Source organism: Lactuca saligna, chromosome 9 (assembly GCF_052625555.1).
Source record: "Lactuca saligna cultivar CGN05327 chromosome 9, ASM5262555v1, whole genome shotgun sequence".
Classification (NCBI taxonomy): Eukaryota; Viridiplantae; Streptophyta; class Magnoliopsida; order Asterales; family Asteraceae; genus Lactuca; species Lactuca saligna.
Genome location: NC_136425.1, coordinates 9,891,395 through 9,919,162, shown reverse-complemented (window position 1 = coordinate 9,919,162; position 27,768 = coordinate 9,891,395). Strand labels below are relative to the sequence as shown.

The following is a 27,768-nucleotide window of genomic DNA, read 5'->3' as shown; positions in this document are numbered from 1 at the left end:
TAAAAACTTAAAGATTACAAAGAGGTGACACAAACAGATGTTCATACAACTTACAAGTGATTAAAATACAAGCATATAATAACAAGTTACAAGTGATTAAAAGTTTCAAAAACCAAATGTGATGTTTAATACAACTTGATAACCGAGAAGATATGTCTTACAATAATATGTGATCTGTTTCTACCAACCATCAGAATAAAATACCATGGAACATGAAGTCTATAAAGAAAATATGAAAGAATATAAATTCAAAAAAATCGAGACAAGGGAATTTTTAGATCTATTTTTTATAAGGAGTCCATGGCACACAAATTGATTAGATTTTATAAGAAGTATAGTTTGTACAAACAGAAGTAGTTATGAATTAAAAAAATGTAAAAAGCTTACCATTCAATATATTTGTGTGTCTTCAGGAGCTTATCAACAACCTGCAGTTCCATAGATCGTGACTCGTGAGTATCGTTTTTTACTATATCATGTATAACTACAACATCACCACCGGCATATCACAAACAAATGGTCATTTCCCTACAAACCAAATCAAAAACTATAAATGATGTAGTCATGGATAAATCAAGAAAAATTATTAATGAAAGAAAAAAATATTAAAATATGAAATATAAACACACAAGTACATACCTAACCAACAACATTCATGCTCCATTTCATAAAATCTGATTTCACAATAGCTCTAATGCTTTGGAGGTACTTTGTTTCACACGATCAACAACTTAGAAGTGTTAAAAACATATATATATATATATATATATATATATATATATATATATATATATATATATATATATATATATATATATATATATATATATATATATATATATATATATATATATATATATATATATATATAAAGCATCCTACCATAAGCTAAAAGGGCTTTTCCATTTCACGCATACTTGAGAGACCCTTGACATATATATATATATATATATATATATATATATATATATATATATATATATATATATATATATATAAGGATTTATTAGGTTTCAAATCAAAAGGATAATATAATGCATGAGTGAATCCTCAACAAATAAACTTTACATGTATAGAGATTGTGAGAACCGATCGAATCTGCTACCTTTTTTTTGCGTCACAAAATGGAAAATTTGAAGCATGAAGGCATCCTTAATTAACAAATAGAGACTGGAACTGGAGAGAAATAGGCTTATTCATCCAACACATTTGCATCTGCAACAATAAAGTGGAGTAAGCAATCTGACTTATTTTGAAGTAGAAATGATAGATTTGTAAATTTGAAAGTTTTCTAGAAAGAAAACATGACTCTTAGACAAACAACTTCTTTTATTTCACTATCGATCATCAAAATCCATCCAACGAACCTTTGGAAAAACACCTCTGCCACAGCCTGAGAATACCATCTCCACCTCCCTATTCGCAAAACAAATCACCGACATTCTTGAGCCACTATATACCACGACCTCTTTCAGTCGATTCGAGCTTCACCTTTATAACCATTAACAGAAGAAATACCCTTACACCTGAACTCACCAAGCTAAACAGCCGATAACAACCACAACAAATATTCAAAAAAAAAAAAAACATAAACTCATGCTTCTCTTTTGCAGACGCCAATGGAAAATAATAATAAAAAAAACTAAAAGGAATCTAATAATCACAAAGAAAACCTAACGGAAGGCACATATGATGGAGAATGAAGCAACATGTTGTGAGTAAAGAAACATGTCCCGGCGTCTAGGTTCTAAAGGAGGGGGGGGGGGGGTATAAATTGGTTTAGGAGAGAGAGGTTATATTTCAAAATTACTTGAATTCACATGAGAGAATGAAGGAGGCGTTGAGTATTTATTTGGATGAAAAAAAATCTGGTCAAAACCTTGGAAGAGAAGATTTATAGGAGTTTGTTTAAATTTTAATATTATTTTATTAGTGATTAATTGTACAATTATCTTAATGATTTTGACGTTTTAAAAAAATATTATTATTTTATTCAATCTGTTTTTAGAAATAGTGAGATTTGTTTTATAAGATAGTAAATATATATATATATATATATATATATATATATATATATATATATATATATATATATATATATATGACGTAATTAGAATGATCACATCAAATGTTACTAAAGATCAGTTCTTATCCTCCTTCCTTTTATCTTATAAATCTCGAGCTCTCCTCTCTCTCTCTCTCTCTCATTTCTTCCTTCCTTTTTCCAGAAAACTCTCTCAAGAAATGCTCTCAAATATCATCATTTTTCATCCCCACATGTAACGCCCGTAGATCCGGGCTAGTCAATTTAGAGATAATAGGGGTCGAAAATGACTTTTCGACAAAAGATTATTTAGAATAAATAATCTTAAACAAGTTGTAGAATATGTCTCAAGGGTTCTATACATATAAAGTGTAAGACCCCATTCACTAAAATTACCATAAAGCCAAACATGCTACATGCATATTCATAATTATAATTCACACTAGTGGTCTAAATACAAAAGCATGGATACAAACCAACTAAAAGGGTTTTTACAAAGTTTCATAACTAGTTGTATAAATACATAACTACCCAGGAATTTATAATCCATATACATATATGTATACCAAGTAAAAACGTAGTAGTGTCAACTACTCTAAGTCCTCCAACAAAGCGTGTTTACTCTGGATGCTTATCACCTGAAATAGTTAAACACTAAAAGGGATAAGTGGGCGTCACTTAGTGAGTTCAAAAATAGATACAATATAACGCTATGCCATATACATAACAATATGACAGGAACAAAAAGAAACAAAGGACAACAAAGGCTTATATGTGTATCAAATGAAGGACTTTCCAAATCAATAAACGGTTAGATTCAAAGGATTACAATAATTAAGACACAATAATTTAGGATCATAAGCATCATAAATTCCAGCCCAAGAGGCACATAAAACACAATCCCTTTTAATCATGTTGCTAGAATATACAGGCTTTCAGCCCTACCTAGCCCGAAGCCAATACCAAAGTGATACGAGTCATGCTCTACATGGTCAAAGGCACAAAGCCAATACCAAAGTGATACGAGTCATGCTCTACATGGCCAAAGGCATCAAAATCAATATCAAGTAATAACCACTTAGATCAATAACACAAGAAAGCACATTGCACATATAACACATAACATACAATTGTCCCTATATTGAACTCACTGTGCTGTAACCGAATGTTGCGATAAAATTCCTCTTTTTCTGATGAAATTACACCATCCTCAGGCCTCTAAAACCTTCAATTATACCCCTGGAGTTCATATTTCAAATTTCATAAGCAATTACTCAACTACTCTCAAGTTATGTTGTTTTCAATTTAGAAATTTTAGTTTTTGTTCTTTGTATAGCTGTCACTTGCAGATCTGTTTTACCCTTATTAAATGTCAAAATAACTAATAAATTATACATATTAATAAAATAGACTCTTATATCTTTCTAATGCCACTGACCTCACATTTTTATGATTTTTCTATAATTTACTATGAATTTTACAAAACAGCATCCTAAAGCTGTCAAAATGTTCCAAAGCTGTCAAAATTCAGCCTTACTGCACTGAACATATAGCTGTTTTCACCCCTTTTAAGTCCGGAATTAGATTTTGGTTTTAAAACAAAAATCAAAGTAGACATTCTCAGCTTTCCAGGGATATATAGCACATCTCCATACGATTTTTCTATAATTTTTGGTGATTTTTACAAAAACAGGACAATTATACCCTTTATAATTTCATTTTACCCTTTACATGATCAAACCTCATGATCAATATCACCAAGTTCTTCTTTTACAATGATAACACTGAATATTTTAGTAATCCATTCTAATTCAAGTATAAACCATGGGTTTCATTATTAATTTTCACTAATTACTCTTAAACCATATGATTAATTCTCAAGTTTACATGTAGTTACTTGATTTCCATTTAAGATTCTAGGTTAATAACATAAACTCATGCCTAATTTCATTAAATCAGTGGTAAACCCACTTTGATCAAACCCTAATCTCTTAATAACTCACTAATTACAAGGGCTAATCCAAAAATTAAGAGTTCATACCTTGATTACTAGACTTGATACTTCAAGAACACTCAAAATCTTGATTTAATCTTCAAAACTTGATCAAGATTGATCATGTATGTGAAAATCTCCCATAGGGATGGTGATGAACTGAAAATGGCAGGAAAATGACTCAAAATCGTGTTTCAATGGGTAAAAACCCGAGTTGGGTCGGGTTTGACCCGGTTTGGGTACCCGTTTTACCCCTAAACACTAAAAATTGCATAACTTTTCGCTCGAAACTCCGTTTTCGATGAGGTTTTCGCCTGTACGTTTCTAACGAGATAATTTACAACTTCCAATAAAAATATCCTAGAAAAGATCTTCCAATAAAATCAGATTTAATTATTTTTAACTTAGACGTTATACTTTCGTTAATTCCGATAGTTGACTTTTTGATCGGAATCACATAAGACTTCCCTATCACCTCTAATACATTCCAAATGATTCTAAACTTAGTTTAACTTCAAATATTATAAACCTATTTCGTTAGAAATCAACGCTTAAAACCATACCGAAAATAATATATATATATATATATATATATATATATTTTTTTTAAACGCTTACAATTCTATTTTACTATAACTACCTACTTTAAACGTTTAAAACAACATAATATATAATAATATTCATTTTTAAACTAACAATCATATGAAACATGATAATTAAACAAGGTTACTAAAGTGTATGTTACAAATACCTCCTCCTTTTGAGGATTTCGTCCCCGAAATCACGACGATTTAAACAAACGGGGATATTTTTCTCTTATGTCATTCTTATTTTCCCAAGTATAATTTGGGCCTCGATGATGTTTCCACTTGACAAGCACTAACTCCACTTCTTTATTACGCAGATCAACCGTTCTCTCATTTATAATCTCTTCAGGTTCTTCTATATATCTTAACTTATTATCCAATTTCACCTCTGATAATGGAACTGTCTCATCATAGATGCTCAAGCATTTGCGTAGATAGCTCACATGAAACACATCATGAATACCTGCCAAATCTTCCGGCAATTCCAAGCGGTATGCTTGTTTACCAACTCTCTGGATGATTTTGAAAGGACCAACAAATCTAGGACTTAGTTTTCCTTTCTTCCCAAATCGCATAATGCCTTTCCACGGGGATACTTTTAGCATTACGAAATCACCCACCTGGAATTCTATGGGTCGTCTCCTCTTTTCTGTATAGGACTTCTGTCGATCCTGGGCCGCTTTCATTCTTTCTCGTACAATTTGAATCTTGTCGGTGGTGTCTTGAATCATTTCAGGGCCTCCAAGGATCTTTTGTCCTATGTCTCGCCAACACAATGGTGTACGACATTTGCGACCATATAATGCTTCATATGGTGGCATTTTGATTGAAGCGTGGTAACTGTTATTATACGAAAATTCAACAAGAGGTAAGTATTTATCCCAGTTACCACCGAACTCCAAGACACATGCACGAAGCATATCTTCTACGGTTTGGATTGTTCTCTCTGTCTGACCATCTGTCTGGGGATGATAAGCTGTGCTGAGAGCAACTCGAGATCCCATTTCACGTTGCATACTTGCCCAAAAGTGAGAAGTGAAGCGAGTATCACGATCGGAAATGATCTTTAATGGCACACCGTGTCTTGCAACAATTTCATCCAAGTATACTTGTGCGTATTTCTCCATTGGATCCGTTTCACGCATGGCAAGAAAATGAGCGCTTTTAGTCAGGCGATCGACAATTACCCAAATGCTATCATGTTGTCTAGCAGTCTTTGGCAATTTGGTAATAAAATCCATGGACAGTTCTTCCCATTTCCATACAGGAACACTAAGACTTTCTGGGGTTCCATAAGGCTTTTGGTGCTCTGCTTTGACTTGTAAGCATACTAAGCATTCCTGTACATATCTTCCAATGTCTCTCTTTAATCCAGGCCACCAATAATCAGCTCTTACATCATAGTACATTTTACTTGTACCAGGATGTATTGAAAGTTTAGATTTATGGGCTTCATCTAAAATCTTCTGTCTTAATCCACCAATCTTTGGAATCCATAGCCGATTCTTGAATACTTTTAATCCTCGCGGATCATCAAGTAAAGCATCATTATAATGTATCATCCCTTCTTTCTTCACATTTTCTGGCTTTAGGGCCTCTTCTTGCCATTTCTTTAGTTCATCTAGAATAGTGAATTTTACTGTGGTATGAGTAATAGCATAACACATACTATTACGATAAATTTTTCTGCTAAGTGCATCGGCAACTACATTGGCTTTTCCAGGATGATATAGGATTTCACAGTCATAATCTTTGATCAGCTCCATGGCTCGTTGTTGTCTCATATTCAAAGTTTGCTGACTGAATATGTACTTGAGACTTTTGTGGTCAGTAAATAATTGGCATTTTGTACCAAAAAGATAATGCCTCCAAAGTTTTAGGGCAAATACCACTGCAGCGAGTTCGAGATCATGAGTGGGATAATTCTTTTCATAATCTTTCAGTTGTCTTGAGGCATAGGCTATCACTTTGCCATGTTGCATCAACACACAACCGAGTCCCAATCTTGAAGCATCGCTGTATACGGAGAAATCATCATCACCTTCTGGGAGTGATAAGATTGGAGCATGAGTCAAAAGATCTTTTAGAGTTGAGAAAGCTTTTTCTTGGGCTTCACCCCATTCAAACTTTACTTCCTTCCTTGTAAGACTCGTGAGCGGTATGGCTATACGAGAAAAGTCTTTAATGAATCTCCGGTAATATCCCGCGAGACCCAAGAAACTACGAATTTCGGAAGCATTACGGGGCACTTCCCAATTTTGAATGGCTTCGATTTTGATAGGATCTACAGATACACCATCACTAGAAATAACATGGCCAAGAAATTGAACTTGGCGAAGCCAGAATTCACATTTCGAGAATTTAGCATATAGTTTCTCCTTTCGAAGAAGTTCTAACACCGCACGAATATGAATGGCATGATCAGATTCAGACTTGGAATAGATTAGAATATCGTCAATGAATACGATGACTGATTTATCGAGCATTGGGCGACATACCCGATTCATCATATCCATGAATACAGCAGGAGCATTTGTTAAACCAAACGGCATAACAAGGAATTCATAATGCCCATATCGAGTACGAAAAGCAGTCTTCGGCACATCCTGCTCGTGAACTTTCAACTGATGATATCCAGATCTCAAATCAATCTTCGAGAAATAGCTAACACCCTGAAGTTGATCAAATAAATCATCAATGCGAGGTAGTGGGTACTTGTTTTTGATAGTCACCTTATTCAGCTCACGATAATCAATGCACATCCGCATCGATCCGTCCTTCTTCTTGACAAACAATACAGGAGCACCCCAGGGAGAAGTACTCGGTCGGATAAAGCCTTTGTCAAGTAATTCCTGCAGTTGGATCATCATTTCTTTCATCTCTGTTGGCGCGAGACGATAAGGAGTCTTTGCAATCGGAGCAGCACCAGGCACAAGGTCAATTCGGAATTCTACTTGCCTATCCGGAGGAAGGCCAGGCAAGTCATCAGGGAAAACATCAGGATATTCGTTAACAACATGAACATCATTTACCGTTTTCTTCTCCTCTTTTGAGACATCAACTGAGTAGGCCAAATAGATAGAACACCCCTTCGATATGAATTTACGAGCTTTAAGGAAAGAGATTATTTTGAAGATTCTTTGTTCACCATAGACATAAATAGGATTCTCCCCTTCAATAGGAATGCGTACTATCTTTTCATAGCACAAGAGTTCTGCACGGTTCTTTGACAACCAGTCCATGCCGAGAATGATATCAAAGTTGGGTAGGGAGATAGGAATCAAATTGGCAAGAAAATTATAACCTTCAATTTCTATGACACAATCTCTATAGACTTTATCAACAAGTAATGATACACTTCCCGCGGTATCTACATGAAATGGTTGGGCGAGTGCATAACATGCAATTTGAAAAGAACGCGCAAATTCACGAGACACAAAAGAATCTGAGGCACCAGAATCAAATAAGATGTGAGCAGGTCTAGAATTGACGAGAAATGTACCAGTCACAACATTCGGGTCCTCGCGTGCCTCCTCTGGGGTAATCTGGAATGCACGGCCTTTAGCCTTTGGCACATCCTCCTTTTGGGTTGAAGTACCCACTGGTTGTTGAACGGAAGCTTGACTTCTCACCATTTGGCTGGTAAGAGTAGGGCAGAAACGCTTTCTGTGGCCAGTAACACCGCAAGCATAACATGTAACATTCCTCATCGGGCAAACGGGCTTCATATGACCTGTTTCTCCGCATCCATAGCAAATCACTGGTCCTTTTCCTACCCTGCATTGACCTTGGTGGCTCTTTCCACATTTCTGGCATGGTGGTGGAGCTCTCGACTGAAGAGAAAAAGATTGTGGCCGACCGCGACCACGAAAGGCGCTCTGAGATTGTACTTTTGTGCTAAGATCAGATTGAGCAGATCGACCCAATGGATTAGTTGAAACAGAAACAGTTCGATCAACACGTGGATGCTTCGGGATAGAAAGAGTGGCACCACGTATCTCTAAGTCATGCTCGCGCTTTCGGGCATACTCAACAGCTTTATCGAATGATAGAATATCCCGATTGATCACGAAATCACGGATTTCATACCGTAACCCTTCCATGAATAACTGACTTTTATCGTCTTCAGTCGGGATATACTTCGCAGCAAACCGTGCCTTTTGATTGAATTGAGTTTCATATTCGGTCACAGTCATTCCTCCTTGCTTAAGTTCGAGGAACTCCTTCTCCAGTCTTCTCCTCATATCTAGAGGACAATATTTTCCTAGAAAGCGGATTTTAAACATCTCCCAAGATAAATTCTCCTGGTCATACTCGTTAAGAGCTTCAAATGTCGCTTCCCACCAGACTAAGGCTTCTCCAATGAGCATTGCAGAAGCATAGTTAACCTTGTCTTCATTAACCACATGGGAGATACGAAATACTTTTTCTGTGTTCTGGATCCAGGTAAGAACAACAATGGGATCAAGGACACCTGAAAACTCTGTAGCACCACTACTCTTGAAAGTTTTGAATGAGGGACGTTTCGCTTTCTCTCTTGAAGACTCTCCGGTGGCTTTCTCTTTACCCTTATCACTATCCCTTTTGTGTTGTTCTAGAGTTTGTCGAATAACACCAGTAAGTTTATCCAAAAGCCGCTCCTCACGAGGGGATATTGGAGTATCTCCCTCATTAAGATGAAGATCTCCACCCACATCTGGTGTATGACTACCCTCCTGCTCAGCCATTGCTCTGAAAAAATTGGAGTAACATAACACGTAAGAATATAAGGATTTATCATTACCCAACACCCCACTTAAGTCTTTCCTATGGTTTGTATCCATATACGGACAATAAATCTGTTCATATATTGAACTTCCAACAGTTTAAGTCTAAATACCAATTCGTGGTATTTAGTTCGCTTAAACCAGTGCTCTGATACCATAATTGTAAGACCCCATTCACTAAAATTACCATAAAGCCAAACATGCTACATGCATATTCATAATTATAATTCACACTAGTGGTCTAAATACAAAAGCATGGATACAAACCAACTAAAAGGGTTTTTACAAAGTTTCATAACTAGTTGTATAAATACATAACTACCCAGGAATTTATAATCCATATACATATATGTATACCAAGTAAAAACGTAGTAGTGTCAACTACTCTAAGTCCTCCAACAAAGCGTGTTTACTCTGGATGCTTATCACCTGAAATAGTTAAACACTAAAAGGGATAAGTGGGCGTCACTTAGTGAGTTCAAAAATAGATACAATATAACGCTATGCCATATACATAACAATATGACAGGAACAAAAAGAAACAAAGGACAACAAAGGCTTATATGTGTATCAAATGAAGGACTTTCCAAATCAATAAACGGTTAGATTCAAAGGATTACAATAATTAAGACACAATAATTTAGGATCATAATCATCATAAATTCCAGCCCAAGAGGCACATAAAACACAATCCCTTTTAATCATGTTGCTAGAATATACAGGCTTTCAGCCCTACCTAGCCCGAAGCCAATACCAAAGTGATACGAGTCATGCTCTACATGGTCAAAGGCACAAAGCCAATACCAAAGTGATACGAGTCATGCTCTACATGGCCAAAGGCATCAAAATCAATATCAAGTAATAACCACTTAGATCAATAACACAAGAAAGCACATTGCACATATAACACATAACATACAATTGTCCCTATATTGAACTCACTGTGCTGTAACCGAATGTTGCGATAAAATTCCTCTTTTTCTGATGAAATTACACCATCCTCAGGCCTCTAAAACCTTCAATTATACCCCTGGAGTTCATATTTCAAATTTCATAAGCAATTACTCAACTACTCTCAAGTTATGTTGTTTTCAATTTAGAAATTTTAGTTTTTGTTCTTTGTATAGCTGTCACTTGCAGATCTGTTTTACCCTTATTAAATGTCAAAATAACTAATAAATTATACATATTAATAAAATAGACTCTTATATCTTTCTAATGCCACTGACCTCACATTTTTATGATTTTTCTATAATTTACTATGAATTTTACAAAACAGCATCCTAAAGCTGTCAAAATGTTCCAAAGCTGTCAAAATTCAGCCTTACTGCACTGAACATATAGCTGTTTTCACCCCTTTTAAGTCCGGAATTAGATTTTGGTTTTAAAACAAAAATCAAAGTAGACATTCTCAGCTTTCCAGGGATATATAGCACATCTCCATACGATTTTTCTATAATTTTTGGTGATTTTTACAAAAACAGGACAATTATACCCTTTATAATTTCATTTTACCCTTTACATGATCAAACCTCATGATCAATATCACCAAGTTCTTCTTTTACAATGATAACACTGAATATTTTAGTAATCCATTCTAATTCAAGTATAAACCATGGGTTTCATTATTAATTTTCACTAATTACTCTTAAACCATATGATTAATTCTCAAGTTTACATGTAGTTACTTGATTTCCATTTAAGATTCTAGGTTAATAACATAAACTCATGCCTAATTTCATTAAATCAGTGGTAAACCCACTTTGATCAAACCCTAATCTCTTAATAACTCACTAATTACAAGGGCTAATCCAAAAATTAAGAGTTCATACCTTGATTACTAGACTTGATACTTCAAGAACACTCAAAATCTTGATTTAATCTTCAAAACTTGATCAAGATTGATCATGTATGTGAAAATCTCCCATAGGGATGGTGATGAACTGAAAATGGCAGGAAAATGACTCAAAATCGTGTTTCAATGGGTAAAAACCCGAGTTGGGTCGGGTTTGACCCGGTTTGGGTACCCGTTTTACCCCTAAACACTAAAAATTGCATAACTTTTCGCTCGAAACTCCGTTTTCGATGAGGTTTTCGCCTGTACGTTTCTAACGAGATAATTTACAACTTCCAATAAAAATATCCTAGAAAAGATCTTCCAATAAAATCAGATTTAATTATTTTTAACTTAGACGTTATACTTTCGTTAATTCCGATAGTTGACTTTTTGATCGGAATCACATAAGACTTCCCTATCACCTCTAATACATTCCAAATGATTCTAAACTTAGTTTAACTTCAAATATTATAAACCTATTTCGTTAGAAATCAACGCTTAAAACCATACCGAAAATAATATATATATATATATATATATATATATATATATTTTTTTTTAAACGCTTACAATTCTATTTTACTATAACTACCTACTTTAAACGTTTAAAACAACATAATATATAATAATATTCATTTTTAAACTAACAATCATATGAAACATGATAATTAAACAAGGTTACTAAAGTGTATGTTACATAAAGAATGCCGAAATCCGAGTTATAACGAAGAAGTTATGGCCCGTCGAAATTTTACAGCAAAACCGCCACGACACCGGGAGACGTAAAAAAAATGAATTAATGATAGAGCTTCTTTTAGCCTTAGTAATCTAAATGAAAGTCTTAGAATATGTTAACATGAGAACGTCCATAAAAAGAACGCTCAAATCTGACTTCTTATGAGGAAATTATGATTTTTCGAAGTTTCGCCTTAGCGGTGTACAACCTGGAGTTCGAGTATTAGATCGAGCGGTTTTTAGCCAACACAACCTAAACGAGAATCGAAGATCTCGTTATTATTAGCATAACGATAGAAAGACAGATGAAAATGGACATCAGATGAAGAAGTTATGAGATTTTAACGGACCAATCCTGCCCCGGCCCGTTAAAAATATAACTGTAAAAATAAAGTCAAAATTAGCCGACGGAGTCTAAACAAAAGTTGTAGAGTACGTCTCCACCTACGCGTGGATATAAAGAACGTCAAAAACGGAGTTCGTATGAAAGAGTTACAAATTATAATAGCATATTTATGTATTAAAATAAAATATAACTCATATATACGTGTATATATATATATATATATATATATATATATATATATATATATATATATACACACATCATTAAAAAGGTATCAACGATTTGGTCATTATAAGATTAATGTTGAGTTCTTTCGATATTGGTTTAGTACAAATATCAATAAATCTATTTAAAATAGTATTATAGAGGGGTGTTTAGTTGTTTATATAACTAAAAGATCATTAAGTAATTATGGAGGGTAGTTTTTGAAAATTCAATTAGTATAAATAAGAGTCTTTGGGCTCTCATATTTATTGCACCATTATCTTGATTCAAGAGTCTTTCTCTCATTATCCCCCGAGCATTTCGGTCCCTCGTGATTCGATATCTCTTTCTGTAGTTTTTAGTATAGTAAGGTTAGCGCTGAAGCGCTGCACGAATCTTTCTTAGAAAGATTCAGCGACGAAGTTCTGCCTCTAGAGAGCCCGACTCCTAGCTAAAATCCCCTTGTAAGTAAGTTATGCTTACCCTATTTTAATATAGCTTATATTTAAAATTAATATTGTTATTATGAACTTATAATAAATATTTGAGCTATTATTATGACTTATATAAGTGTGTTATAATATCTTTTTAACTACTTGTGGTATGAGGAATCTGGTTTAAAGGGCCGCATAGGGTTGTTGGATTTCAGAATTGCTATACGCCAAAATGGTCCTGCCCTATGGTGTTTTATGTCTGCCCCTGTCTGTACATAGTGGTTGGAAAGTATTGTTTAAACGCTTATATAATAATAATAATAATAATAATAATAATAATAATAATAATAATAATAATAATAAGACTAATAATTAGTCACTGTAAATATTAGACTAAAATCTAGTGGTAATAATACTAGGTTTCGTCGAAGGAAATTATTTTAAAGTAAACGAAGCGTTGTCCGAGTACCGAGTCACCACCTTCTCAGGTGAGTGCATAGTTACTTTCATCTTACACATAGATATGAAGTATTTTATATAAATTACGTGTTATGTGTGCATATTATCTGAGTACTTATTGTCTATGCTAGATGAATGATTTTATACATGTTTTAAAAGATTTGAACTGTATATGTATTTTATATCTACGATAATGTTGGGGTAAAACATGGGTAGATGTAATCGATGGAATATGAGTTTGATGATGAGTTGAGAGGTGTTATAGAACACGAGGTGAGGGTGAGAGGTGGACGATGTGAGAAGCCTTTTCCCAAACGATGGCCCCGTCATTCAGCAGAGTATGGATGACAACCACGGACTATTCTAGACAGTCCAGTGGAACACTAGCAGACTCGCAACCTATAGGTGTCGTGAATGATGTGTTCACCCGGTGTACTCTAAACCTTGGTGACCATGCAGACTTGGTGCCTAAACCTTGGCGATCATGCAGATTGATGCGTAAACCCTGACGACTATGTAGACTTAGCGCCCATTGTGTAAACCTTGGCGATCATGCAGACTTGATGCCTAACCCCTAGAGACTATGCAGACTTAGTGCCTGTTATGTAAACCGTAGCAATGATGGACTTCGTGCCGATTCCTTAGGATGATCCTTAGGAATAAATGAACGAGGAATAGAAGATTATTAGGGTAGATCCTTAAGAATAAAGAGGATAATGAGGATGGGTAATTGGGTTGATTGCTTAATTGTTTAAGCATAATAATTATATTATTGTGGGTTGAAAACCCTATGCACTCACTAGGTTTCCCAACCTGACCCACTCAGTTTATTTATATCACAGGTGTTGTTATGAAGTCACATTACACTGAGAGATTAAGGAGATATAAATCACTAGTGATAATGAATGTAAGTTCTGTTTATGCTTATGCTTCTGTATTGACGATGACATCCCAAATGTTTTAAAATGAATAAAAATACTTTTCTTCGGAAATGCTTTGATAACGTATTTATCATGTTTTACTGGGAACAAATTCCACAACATTTTTATGAAAAGAGGTACTCTGATTTTCAAAAAGCATAAACAAAATCGGTCTATTCTGGCCGTAAAATGGGGATGTCACACCACACACCCCCTTCGAAACCAACTAAAACTGAGAGCAAGAAGAGGATTGCTGCCCCTCGTTTTCGACTACAATTTCAGTTATGTGAACCTTCCTTTTGCATGGTATTTTTACCTCAAATCATCTCTGAAAGTTAGTGGTTTTGATGAACCAAAATGGGTACTCAAAATAGTAGCTAAACCACTATTTTTCTTGCTTTTTTGCTGGAAATTTCGAGACAACCACTACCCAAAACAGTGGCTGTTTTTTAGCATCAAAACAACCCACAAAAGTCTTCCATTTTGTTTCCCATTTTTTAGAATCATAGCATTGCATAAATTGTTGTTTTCGAGTACTTTAAACCCTAAACAGATTTACCTTTCATCCTTCAAAAGCTTGTGTTTGAACCTCCATTTGGCAAAATACTTTAGATCTAAGTAAAAGCTAGGTAATTTCTTGATTTTACTCTTTCCTTTTGTCATAAAACTCACTTGTTTTAAGTGAGTTAAAGCTTGATAAAAGTCTAACTTATTTGTAAATATATGTCTATATCTATTAAGACATCCCAAAAATTACCCAAATCTCAAGCTTGGATGGAACTGAAACCTCACGAATCTTCTTACACCGAATAACTTCACACAACAAAAGTGAGTATCTATGACCCCATTTTATTGTTTTTAAACATTTTTGTTGAGGGGGGGGGGATACACATAAAAAAGTAGATATAATCTTAAAATTTTACTATTTAAGTTTATATATATATATATATATATATATATATATATATATATATATATATATATGATGTCATATTGGTATTGTGGTAACTTTTTATTTTACATTAAAACTTTTCCGTCAAATAATACTCTTATTTATAGTTGGTTTCATTAGGCACATAATGTCACACCCCCAAATCGGAACGGCGGAAACGTTCGGGGGTGGAGGACGTCATGTATAGTATCATAACAATTGCATCATAGTAAATCAAAGTAAACACAACCATTACATTAAGATATCAATATTTACATTTGTTTGATAAAAAGTTTGTATGCATCAAAAGTATGACAAAATAAGTAAAAGACGTGCCTCTATATGCTCCGTCTTTTCAAAATGTTGTAGGAGTACCTGTTTACTGATTCCCTGAGAATACAAGCGATTTTGAAAGAGTATCAGCATTAAGCTGGTGAGTTCATAAGAATGTTGTGTAGTCAAAACCATGTCAGCAAGTTTCGAAAAATGTATGCATGTTTCCCAATAAAATCCAATATTTTCGAACGTGTTTGTTCGTTATTGTTTGTATAGTATGTTTCGTTTGAAAAACCCTGGCTACCACCAGTATGTAGTGTAGTTTTATTAATTTAAAATAAAACTGATGAAGACTGAAATCCCGTAAACAAAATGTAGAGGATTTTACTAGATGTAGAGGATTTTACTAAATGTAGAGGATTTTACTAGTACCCTGAAGGGTACAAATGAAGAGATTTCTCACAATCCTGTATTTAACTAGTTTACGTGTTGTTCTATATCGTTTTCTCGTAATTGAAGCCATTTGTATACTTGGTAGAGTATAAATAATCATACTTAAATAATTACATAGTGTTATACTCTTGTTACTCGAACGTAGTAATAAATATCATAAACTAACTCTGTCATAGTTTATATTTTTGTTCAAGCAAGTAGTTTGTATCGGAAAAACTGGTAATTAATTCCCCAAACTATGCCTATTATAGTTTGACTGAAATGTTATGTTCATGAATTGTTTTGAAAACTATGCAATTATCTTTAGAAAAACATCACTTATGCTCCACATAAAACAAAACGGATGAAATATCTATATATTTTATGGAAATCATTGGTTTGTATCAATTGCATAAGTTTTAAACTGGTTGAAATCCGTTCTGTTTTTAGTTCACAAAATCATTTGTGTTTGGCTTGTATTCTCCCCCTAAAAACATATAAAAACCATAAAAGTGTAGGGGTATGAACTCACAGTTTGATGTGTGATTTGAATGTAAGGCGAATAGGGATGTTGAGTGTCAAGTGAAGTCTTGAACACAAACGGATCCTATTTAACATATAATAGCACACATATATGTATCAGATTAGGGTATAACAGCACTAGTTATGGAAGGAAACCACCTTAGGGACTAGGAAACACTTGGAACTAAGTGTTAAAATCATATGTAATTGAATGAGGGAAGTTTACGGCCACAAAGGTGTATACGGTCATGGGTTTACGACCCAATAGTTTACGGCCCATGGGTGTACGGCCAAGGAGTGTACGGTCGTACACTCTTGATAAAGTGTGCATTTTGAGGTGTTTTAAGGTCCTTTCTAGCCTCCTGGAAGTTTTCATGGTCCCATGCATAGCTTAAGAAGAGTTTAAGGACAATCTTTGACCTATAACTAGGGTTTACGGCCCATGAGGTGTCTACAGTCGTACACATGGGTTTACGTCCGTAAACCCTTCGTGATCATGCTTAATTTGGTCGATTTTAAGGTGAAAATCAAGCATTTCTAGTAGATAACAAGCATAGGAAGCGGTTACTCATAATTTGGAAGCTTGAAGAGGGTTTTTAGCCACCAAGAACTAGTGTGTGTTCTTGGTGTTCCTGGTGAAAGATGAAGATCTAGCCAAAGATGAAATTTATTAGATGAAAACAAGAATTTACCACTAGATAAAGGAATGTAACAACAAATCAAGATGGGAAACACTTACATCTTTCAAAGATCTTGAAGAAAACTCGAGAGAGAGAGAGAGAGAGAGAGAGAGAGAGAGGGGGGAGAGAGAGAAAGAAAGAGAGAAAGAGAGAAAGAGAGAGAGAGAGAGAGAGAGAGAGAGAGAGAGAGAGAAAGAGCTCTAGATTGAAGTGTGTAACGTGGTGAATGGTGGCTAAGTACCCCTTATACAGGGGGAGTTTCCGGCCATCAGGGGTGGGGGTGTACGACCCTAAACTCATGTTTGCAGCCGTACACTCCTCTTGAAGGAGTGTTTGGCCCGAATGTTATGTTATGACCTATACTAACTCATCCTTGAACCTAAACCTTGATTGTAATGAGCTTAGAATACCCAAATAGACCCCCAAACAATGTTAAATGATAGCAGAAACAAATCTGACTTTATTGATTTTGAACGGTTTGTACAAAAAGAAATTTCAGGTTGTCACATCATTCCCCCGTTAGAGGAAATTTCATCCCGAAATTCCAACATAGAATACGAATCACGGACTCGGAAAGAGATGCGGATATTTCTGTTTCATTGAATCTTCACTATTGGTATGCGACTTTGTTTTGTTCGTTTTATCTCTCGATCCATGATTTCGACTGGTTCTTCCATGAAGTTAAGGTTCTCGTTGATCTTGATTTCATCGAGAGGAACCACAAGGGTTTCGTCGGATAAACACTTTTTAAGATTCGAGACGTGGAAGACGGGATGAATGTTGCTAAGCTCTTGGGGTAAACGAAGTTTGTATGCTACTGGACCGATTCTAGCAAGGATCTTGAATGGTCCTATGTATCTCGGATTTAGCTTACCACACTTTCCAAAGCATATCATGCCTTTCCAGGGTGAGACCTTCAATAGAACACGGTCTCCAACCTGGAACTCCAAGGGTTTTCATCTCTTATCGACATAGCTCTTTTGTCTATCTCTTGAAGCCTTTAGTCGTTCCCGGATTTGTACGATCTTTTATGTAGTTTCACTGATGATTTCTGGACCAGTGAGAAAGTTGTCGAGGACTTGTCCCTTGGCTAACTTCGTGTCGCCCACCTCATCCCATCACATAGGGGATCTGCACTTACGACCATAAAGGGCTTCAAAAGGCACAGCCTTGATACTGGTATGATAACTGTGGTTGTAGGAAAATTCAACCAAGGGAAAATAGACGTCCCACGACTTACCAAAATCGATTACACATTCTCTCAACATGTCTTCCAAATTGAAATGGTTCTCTCACTCTGTCCATCTGTGGTAAGATGTGATGATATCCAGCTTAGTTCCAAGAGCTTTCTGCAGGGACTTCCAAAATCTCGAGGTGAACCTACTATCTCGATCGGAGATAATGGAAACAGGCACACCGTGTAGACGAACTACCTCTTGGATGTAGATTCGTGTAAGTCTTTCCATTTTGAAAGTTTCTTTGATTGGCAGGAAGTGGGCGGATTTGGTCAATCGGTCGACAATTATCGATATGGTATCGTACCCACTCGTAGATTTGAGTAATTTAGTGATAAAATCCGTAGTAATCCACTCCCATTTCCACTTAGGTATATCTGGCTGCTGGAGCAGACCCGAGGGCTTCTGATATCCAACCTTCACCTTGGTGCAAATCAGGCACTTTCCCACGAAGGTAGCGATCAGTTCTTTCTTGTTTGGCCACCAATATAACTTCTTGAGATCAAGGTACATCTTATCCGAACCTGGATGAATGGAGTATCTGGTCTTGTGAGCTTCGTTCATGACAACCTCTCTGTAACCATCGAACTTTGGGGTCCAGATTCGATTCATGTAATAATAGACTCCATATCCCTTGATTGTTAAGTTTTTCTCCATTCCTCTCAAAGATTCACCCGACTTGTTTTCTAGTTTATGGGTTTTAACTGAGCCGCTCTGATTTGTGGGGAAAATTAGGAATGGATGGTCATGGTTAGTGCTTTCACTCTGCGACCTGAGTACTCTTTCCGGTTGAGGGCATCTGCTACCACATTGGCCTTGCCAGGATGGTAGCGTATTTCACACTCATAATCACTGAGTAGCTCTACCCATCATCGTTGCCTCATGTTCAATTCTTTCTGATCGAAGATATGTTGTAGGCTCTTGTGATCGGTAAAGATAGTGCACTTGGTTCCGTAGAGATAATGTTTCCATATCTTCAATGCGAAGACTACTGCTCCCAACTCCAGGTCATGAGTTTTATAATTGACTTCGAGCGCTTTCAGCTGCCATGAGGCATAAGCAATAACTTTTCCTCGCTGCATGAGCATGATGCCTAGGCCCTGATTGGATGCATCATAGTACACAACGAAGTCCTCCATCCCTTCAGGCAGAGACAGGATAGGTGCACTGCATAGGGCCTACTTTAATGTTCGGAACGTAATGTCTTACTTTTGACTCCAACTAAAGGGTATACCTTTCTGAGTTAGGGTTAGCAATCCTGGAGAAATTTTGGATAAACCTGCGATAATAGTCAGCGAGGCCCAAGAACTGACGAATTTCTGTGGGCGTCTTCAGTGCCAACCAATTCTCTATCGCTTTGATTTTGGAAGGGTCAACATGTATGCCTTCCTTGCTTACTACGTGACCAAGGAAAGTTACTTTTTGGATCCAGAATTCACACTTAGAAAATTTCGCATGTAGCTTCTCCGCCTTTAGAGTTTCTAGAACTAGTCACAAGTGCTTACTATTATCTTCCTCGCTTCGGGAATAGACAAGTATATCATCAATGAACATGATCACAAACTTGTCTAGGAAAGGGCGACACACACGATTCATCATGTCCATGAATATTGTCGGTGTGTTGGTCAGACCAAAGGGAATTACTACAAACTCGTAGTGACCATATCGTGTCCAAAATGTCGTTTTAGGAACATCATTCTCATGTACTCGTAGCTGATGGTACCCTAATCTTATGTCTATTTTTTAAAAGTATATGGCTCCTTGAAGTTGATCTAAGAATTCGTCAATTCGGGGAAGAGGATAACGGTTTTTGATAGTAAGCTTGTTCAATTCGCGATAATCAATGCACATCCCAAAAGATTCATCCTTCTTTTTCACAAATAGGACCGGGGCTCCGCAGGTTAAGGAACTCGGTCGGATGAATCCTTTGTTGAGTAGCTCATTGAGATGGCTGGACAATTCTTGAATTTTTGCTCGCGCTAGACAGTATGGGGATTTAGCTATGGGGGTAGCTCCGGGAATTAAGTCGATTTGGAAATCGACTTGGCGCTCGGGAGGAATTCCTGGAAGCTCTTCGGGAAAGACATCAGGAAAGTGGCAGACTTCGGGGATGCTCTCGAGGTCTTTAACTTCCTGTTTCTCATTAACCACATGAGCTAGGAACGCATGTCACTCCTTTCTCGGATACTTTTGAGCTTTGATGCACGAAATGATACGGAGGTTTGAACAGAGTTTACCACCATAAATCATGAGGGATTCACCAGATGGTAACTTGAGACGGATGGCTTTTTCATAACAAAGGATATCAGCACGATTGAGGCTTAACCAATCCATCGATGATGATGTCAAAGCTCTTTATGGAAACTGGCATAAGGTCAATGGGAAATGAATGGTTGTTTTGGGTAAGGCTACAACCGACGAATATGTTGTTAATGCTCTCTTTCTTACTGTTAGCCATCTCAACGGTGAATGTTTCGTTTAAGGGTTGGGGTTTATGTTTGAGAAGATGCTTGAATGCATGACTAAAAAAACTTCTCTCTGCACCAGAATCGAAAAGAATGCATGCATAAGAGTTGTCAAGGAGGAACATGTTGGATTAATGTCTAAGTCCATAACTATAATTAGTAAGACTTGACCCAACCCGACATGGTCCATTTGGGTTACACGGCATCGTGCATTTGGATAGACTATAATGAGAGAAATAACACTTAAGGTTTGTTAATATATTATAAGTTCTAATATATATTAATAAGATTATTTAATTAGTATTGATCAAGAATTAATCTAGGATTAATTTAGTGATCAAAGGAAGACTAATTAAATATATGTGTTGATTATGTAAATCATCCATACTTATATAGATGGCTAATGCTCCATGGATTGTCAAGTTGGGCTAAAACCTATAAGATGCTCCATGGTGTATTTGTACCCATGGATCATGGAAATGAAAAACCATGACAATTAGGGTTTACATGGTGTAACCCTAACTATATAATGATCTTATTCTTGGACAAAATCAGCCACTATGTGTAATAGAAAGGGCTAGCCGGTTTTTATGAAGTGTGAATTCCTCTCAAGTCATTCCATGTGTATTTGGTGTTGTGTGAACCATTTGAGGTGTCACACTTGGGGCACTAGGTACTCAAGCTTCATGAAGACAATCTACATCAAAGAGGTATGTAATTCTAACTTGATATATTCATTTGAATCAATGTTATTATGCTAGTTAGGATGAATACCTTGGAAAGTTCATATTTGCATGTATAATAGAGAAAACCCAACAGTGGTATCAGAGCCTAGGCTTGCTTTCTCTTATACTTGATTCAAATGTGTTTTTTCAAAGTTGAATCTGTCCAGACCATAAAACTCTACGAGTTCATCATTTTGTACATGAACTCGACGAGTTTTGGGTGCTGACAGCTTGTTGTTTGCTGTTTTGGTTGGAATTTGACTAGGAACATTACCCTAAGCTAGTTTTGACCTTATAAAATTGTTTTTGATGTGGTAATGTTCATGCTAATCCAATTTCAAAGATAATTGTCAATAGATTCATGTCTTGTATTAGTTTAAAAGTTATGCTAATTACATGAAAAAGTTCGATGTGAATTATCTTTGTTCATATGATTTTCTTAGATTAATAGATAAGTTAATTGATTATGTGTTTTCAATCCATTTTAATCTAAGAGATTATTCTAAAATGTGTTTGTGTAACTTGTCCTCAAGTTACATGAATGGTCACATTTAAGTTTCATAAAACACATAAAAGTTGGCAATGGTTACAAAAATGAAGAGTCTTGTCCTTAAGTTATAGAGGTTCAAGAGTCACTTCATTAAGTAACAAAATGTGTAACCTTAATTAGTTCCATAAGTTACAAAATAAAGAAAAGTTACATTCTTTTATTAGTTTAAAGTCTTCCATAACTTGTCCTCAAGTTATGGAACTTGAAGAGTCTTTTAATTAAAACTACTTTACACTCATAAGTTATGGAATTAATTAGTTTTGAATAGTTTCAAAACTTACCCTCAAGTTTTGGAATTTGAAAAGTTTTCACTTATGAATAATTTAATTCCAAGTTAGCCCTTAGAATCTTAAAAGTTAAAATTCAACCCTTATACTTTATAATATTATAAGTTAATAATATATATATATATATATATATATATATATATATATATATATATATATATATATATATGTATGTATAAGAGTAAAGTCAGTGTTACCATTAGTAGGCCTCATTCACGAAGCCGGTCTATAAGGGGGATATAAGGTTACTGCCTATAAAATGGCAGTTTAATGGGTGTCCACTCTCACCCACCACTTCCTTGACTGGTGAAGGGTCGTTAGCCGAATGGGTAGGACAAGGACTATAATTCTCCGTTCATTAAAAGTATTAATGATAAATACTAAGTAACTAAACCTTTTATAAATACCCAGTCTTACTTACTTAGGAAAAAGTGAATAAGGTGCTAATCCATGAAATTACACTTTGCACTTTGTTTAAGTCAGTTAGTGGAGCGCGTGTGGTTAACGGGCACACTAACTCGTATTTAACAAGGTAGGCAAAGGGTAACTTAATGTTTATTATAGTATCGATGGAGCGTATGTAGTCAACCGGCACATCGATTAAGGGGTAAACACTTAAGGGTACCAAGTAATTTGCATGGTTACTTCACACCTTGTTTTGTGATCCTCGACATCCCACTCACAAAACCTGAAGGGCACACTCAATATTGAAACATGCCATTGAAAAAGTTCAATGAATCTCAAAGATCTAGGAGTTTCGAAACCAATTAAAACCTAATAATACATTTCATTTATCTTGGTGGAAATTGGTGAATCGTCATTCACCTACCTTCAAATATTTTATAGCTTGGATTACGACATCCCTCTTCCAAGTTATAAAAGTATTGTGTTGGGTCCTAGCCTTAATATTTCATATTGGGTGTTATATTAAGGAGTTTAAATCAACTATCTTGAATATCTCCCAAAAGATGTTTGGTTTAGACATTTATGATCTTCCAAAATCTCTTGAAACAAGCTTTCCTAAATGAAGATGATATCCCATGGAAATCATACTTCTTTCACCTCCTCTAATTATTCTCCCTAACCCACAAGTTCTTGAAAAATTTTAAGGTCACTCAAGCCCTATTGGCAAGTAAAGGTCTATGTGTGGTCACATCTTGGAGATGTAGTCACATATTGACAAGCCGGAAGAGTTGGGTGGCAAAGTCTTGAGAAAGTTGGTGGTTCAATCACCCTCTAAGTCACATAGTGAGTTCCTTTGGGACTCCTATGAGACAGACTATGACAAGACCCCTTAATGATCTTATCTATTTGCTAAGATCAAATTCCTAAAACTTGTGGACATTGGCAAAAATGACATTGGATATCCAGTAAAGCTCTCTCTTCCCAATGGAAAAGGATCGACCATAGTCAACTCGGTTAACCAAATGGTAAAGAGAAAGGCTAAGTCTATGATAGTCCCATGTTCCATTACCAAAGCGTCCATATGTTAAATTGCCAAAGGAAGGGGCATTGGTTGCAAAGCTGCCAATTTACCTAAGGGTGTTAAAGTCAATAAGTTTGACTCTACTTCAGGTAAAATCCACTATCTAACTCTGCTAAGTTTCTATTCTGAGATTCTTGATACATGATGTGACTGGGTCACATGGTGATGTTTTAAGGATCAAAGAAAAAATGAAGAAACATAAAGAAAGAATATGTTGAATTTGATCGCGTAGATGGATTTCTATCGCATAGTTTGTAGATCGGATTCTTGAGCTACTTCTTAAGAGTTATGATATATTGCTTAGGAATAGATAACAACAAAGTTTTCATATGCTTTTGCACTATAAGGATAGTTTTTCTGCAAAGTTTTTAAAATAAAAGGAAAAATGATGATTTTATTTATTTTAAAATATCCTTACAATGGCATTTGAGGAAAAAAAAATGTTGCTTATATGATTCCATTAATAGCAAGAGTGGAAATATGAAATTGATTCTTTCATTTGTGGTAATGTCTAAATTTACCAAATATGGAAAGATCCTCATCACCCAAGTTTCAATTGGACCGGAACTTGGAATCATGCAAGTTGTATAGCATGATGAATGAGAATTTTTCATCTTTGGAAAATTAAGACTAGTTCCTTGTTCACATGTATAAGTGAGTCAAGTGAAGGACTAAGGGACCGAGTACACATTCTTGTGTACTGGTCAAGTCTACCATAAAAGATCGATCAGATTATTCGTCATAATTTACTAAAGCTCAGTAAATATGGTTATACTTACAAGGTTAAGTGTAATTCTGAGACATTGGAAAAGGTTCCAATGTATGACAGAGCGAATAAGAAGAATCAACTTAGGCAGAAAGATAAAAGTTTCTCAAATCTGAAAAGATGGGAGAGTACTTTAGTATCATGTTTATGATCATCTTAATGATTAAGATACCATATCACAATTGATCCTATAAGGTCATCTTAGTGCATTCTTATGACTAAGAAGAGGAATCTTGAATTGCTGGAATGGTTAAATCAAGAATATGAGTCATACTTCATTTCAATACAAGTCTTAGAGTCCTACTCCAAGATTGTAACTTGAGTGACATGTCTTAGAGAAGGTTTAAAACACTTGTCAAATGTAAGAGTAAAAGTTTTCTACTCTTGTACATTTGAAATTGGTAAGTTGTGACATTTTGGATAAAACTAAGGCCAATTGTGTGAAGTGTTTGTCTTGAGTAGAATCCACACTATCTCTTGAATATTTGACAAGAGAGTCTTATATGTCAAGAGGAGAGTGGGAGTCTTTAAGGTCTTGAAAGTCTCAAGAACTAATCAAGAATAAAACCTGAAGTTCTTCACTAGCACACGACTTGAGGTTTATAACCCATCGTGTTGACATATTCTGTGCCCATTCCAATTAAAGTTGGTTTTGCATATGAGTTCTTAGAGTTCTCAATTAGTTGCACAACAACTTGGAAGCAATTGCAGGCCCTTGAGCTGCCAGGTAGCAAGAAATTAAGATTGAGTTCAGTCCATATGAGTTTGGATTTGTCATTATCCTTGTCTTGTGACTATGGTTTTGATAATTCACATGGTTAAGAACACATATACCATAAAATCTAAGGGTCATAAGGTTTCTCTCCGATTCATGAAAATGATGGTGAGGAAACACCTTCACTAAGTAGATTTTAGATAGATAGCAATTGTGATATTTGCATTCTCAAAGTCGTTAGTGGAGCGTGTGTGGTAAACCGACACACTAACATGGACTTGTGAGAAGTGGAAAAGGTCTAAAAAATCAAGACTATGATTATGGCATCCCTTTTTATAGTTCTTAAAATTGTTTAGACACACATGTGAGCTATCTAAGATAAGGTGTATGATATTGATAAAGTTTTATCAAAGCAATCTAGTATCAGGAATCTGAACTTTGGTAAGAAAGTCAATAAAGTATTGATTTCTAGAAGTCCAGCTGATTTCTGAGTACATGTTAAAGCTAGTGGGAGCATAAGTGTTATGCTAATAATCATCATGTTAGTGGGAGCATGATAATTATGATAAAGGTTGCAAGTTAGCAATGTTAATTATAGAAAACAAAAGGGTTCAATTGGGAAAAAGTTGTTTTGATATAATTAAGGGAGAGGAAATTATACTTCATCTCAAATCTAAAAGCTTAGATTGAGGTTTTAATCAAATTTAGTCAAGTATATATATGAATGTTATGTTGGAATGGCTCAACATAAGAAAATTCTATATATGCGTCCATTATTTGCGTTCTAAAATTCGATTATGATTACGGCATCCCTTTTCATAATATGAATTATGAGAACTTGACAAATTGAAATGGAAATATTATAGCAAAAGATTGGTTTAGTCTTTATGTGAGACATCATGAATCGTGTCCCATATGCTTCGGATATAGGATCGATTACATGTGCTATATTCATCCTTTCTAAAATTTTCCAAATGCATGAGGCATTAAGAAGGGAAAAAGGTCTAGAACTGGATATGACTAAAAGGATTAAACAATTATTGAGGACAATCCAAGGTTTACCAAAGATTGGTTGCTTAAGGACAGTTGGAAGTATAGTGTTAATTCTGGAAGGACCATATTGATATAATCTGTAAGGAGGCAACTCTTGTTCAGAAGTGATAGTCAAAATGGAATTTGGAAATGTTTCAAAGTTAGAAATTATTCAATCTGTGTAAGATTAGGAAACTTAATGCAAGAAGGATGTTTCCAAGGAGCTGATCTCCTTTGGAATGCTCTGTAATGGTTATTGTCAAGTCTTTCTAACTTTTTGCATAATCATTACAAGAGGATCAATGCATATAAGTTTAGAGTCTAACAGATTTCAGTAAATGACATGAATTTGGAATTCTTGCATTTGCAGTAAGGATTTGGGACTGTAAAAAGAGGATCATTGGAGTTATGTTCAATTGATCTATTTCACAAAGTAAAGATCATAGACAAACATAGTATGCATACTTGGTGTATGGCATGACTAGTGTTTAGAAAACATGGTGTACATGCTTGGAGCATGGGATAACTATTGTTTTAAATTCAAGAATAAAGTTGATAGCTGAAACAGTATACAATGAATAATGTGTAATCATATGGTGATAAATAAAAGGTGTTTTATTTATGTTCATAGGTTTTGATACCATATTGGATTCAATTATTATTGTGTTTCACTTTGCATGTTTTAACTTACAGAATAACTAGGTCATTGTCCTGGATGACTAAGTTATTCAAACCTTCCACAGTCGGTCATATGTTGGAAGTAGATATGAATTAAGACTATCATGGGTTGGCTTGTAGAGGTCTAAGATGTTGGACAAAGGGCTACAACACTCATGAGTGCTCATAAATTCTGAGTATTGGATTTAACCCGTGCTCATTGGAATCACTTCATGGATTTTATCACGAGTGATCATGAGATGATAATATTTTATATTCTTCAAACCTAGAGATATGAGTTGTTACTATGAGTTGGTTGTACATTGATTACACGAAAACGCATTTGGTAACTCGATGTTATAAAACGTGCCTTTATGTATGATTCAACAAGTAGTAGAACAAGCCATATGAGTCAAAGTTTATCCATTCCTTTTACCTTCGGGATAAAAGCAACCCCTCGATGATTTGATGATGACAAATGTAAGTGCTCGGCCGGACCTGGACTGATTTGATTTGTTCAATTAGTCAGTCGTCATAAATCGAAAATCAGGAAACAACAAATAGACACAGAGAATGATTTATAATCCATGTCTCAGTCCATATGATATCTATAATGGAGGAATATATGATCTCTTATCTAATGGACAAGTCATTGACAAAGGTCAGAGTTTATCTAAAGGGTCA

General features: G+C 35.3%; 1 protein-coding gene across 2 annotated transcripts; it reads right to left on the bottom strand.

Annotated features, from left to right (window-relative positions):
* Window positions 1-2,575: 2,575 nt before the first annotated feature.
* On the bottom strand, window positions 2,576-11,335 carry LOC145018616 (uncharacterized). Of its 2 annotated transcripts, XR_013667095.1 has the most exons (6): window positions 11,223-11,335; window positions 10,333-10,420; window positions 9,748-9,819; window positions 8,127-9,355; window positions 3,196-3,283; window positions 2,611-2,682 (listed from the first exon to the last, which is right to left on the bottom strand). XR_013667095.1 is itself a non-coding variant. In XM_078976489.1 (5 exons), the coding sequence occupies exons 4-5, from the start codon at window positions 9,349-9,351 to the stop codon at window positions 2,663-2,665; spliced, it is 1,245 nt and encodes a 414-aa protein (XP_078832615.1). In that variant the 5' UTR covers window positions 9,352-9,355; window positions 9,748-9,819; window positions 10,333-10,420; window positions 11,223-11,335; the 3' UTR covers window positions 2,576-2,662. The 2 variants fall into 2 exon arrangements, 1 of the variants encoding a protein (XP_078832615.1); XM_078976489.1 differs by lacking the exon at window positions 3,196-3,283 and having other exon boundaries at window positions 2,576-2,682.
* Window positions 11,336-27,768: the final 16,433 nt, after the last annotated feature.

Coding starts and splice junctions, on each gene's coding strand:
- LOC145018616 (XM_078976489.1), bottom strand. CDS start 9,351: ATGGCTGAGCAGGAGGGTAGTCATACACCAGATGTGGGTGGAGATCTT. Junction 2,683..8,126: donor GGACCCGAATGTTGTGACTG/GTACATTTCTCG, acceptor TAACTATTTCAG/GTGATAAGCATCCAGAGTAA.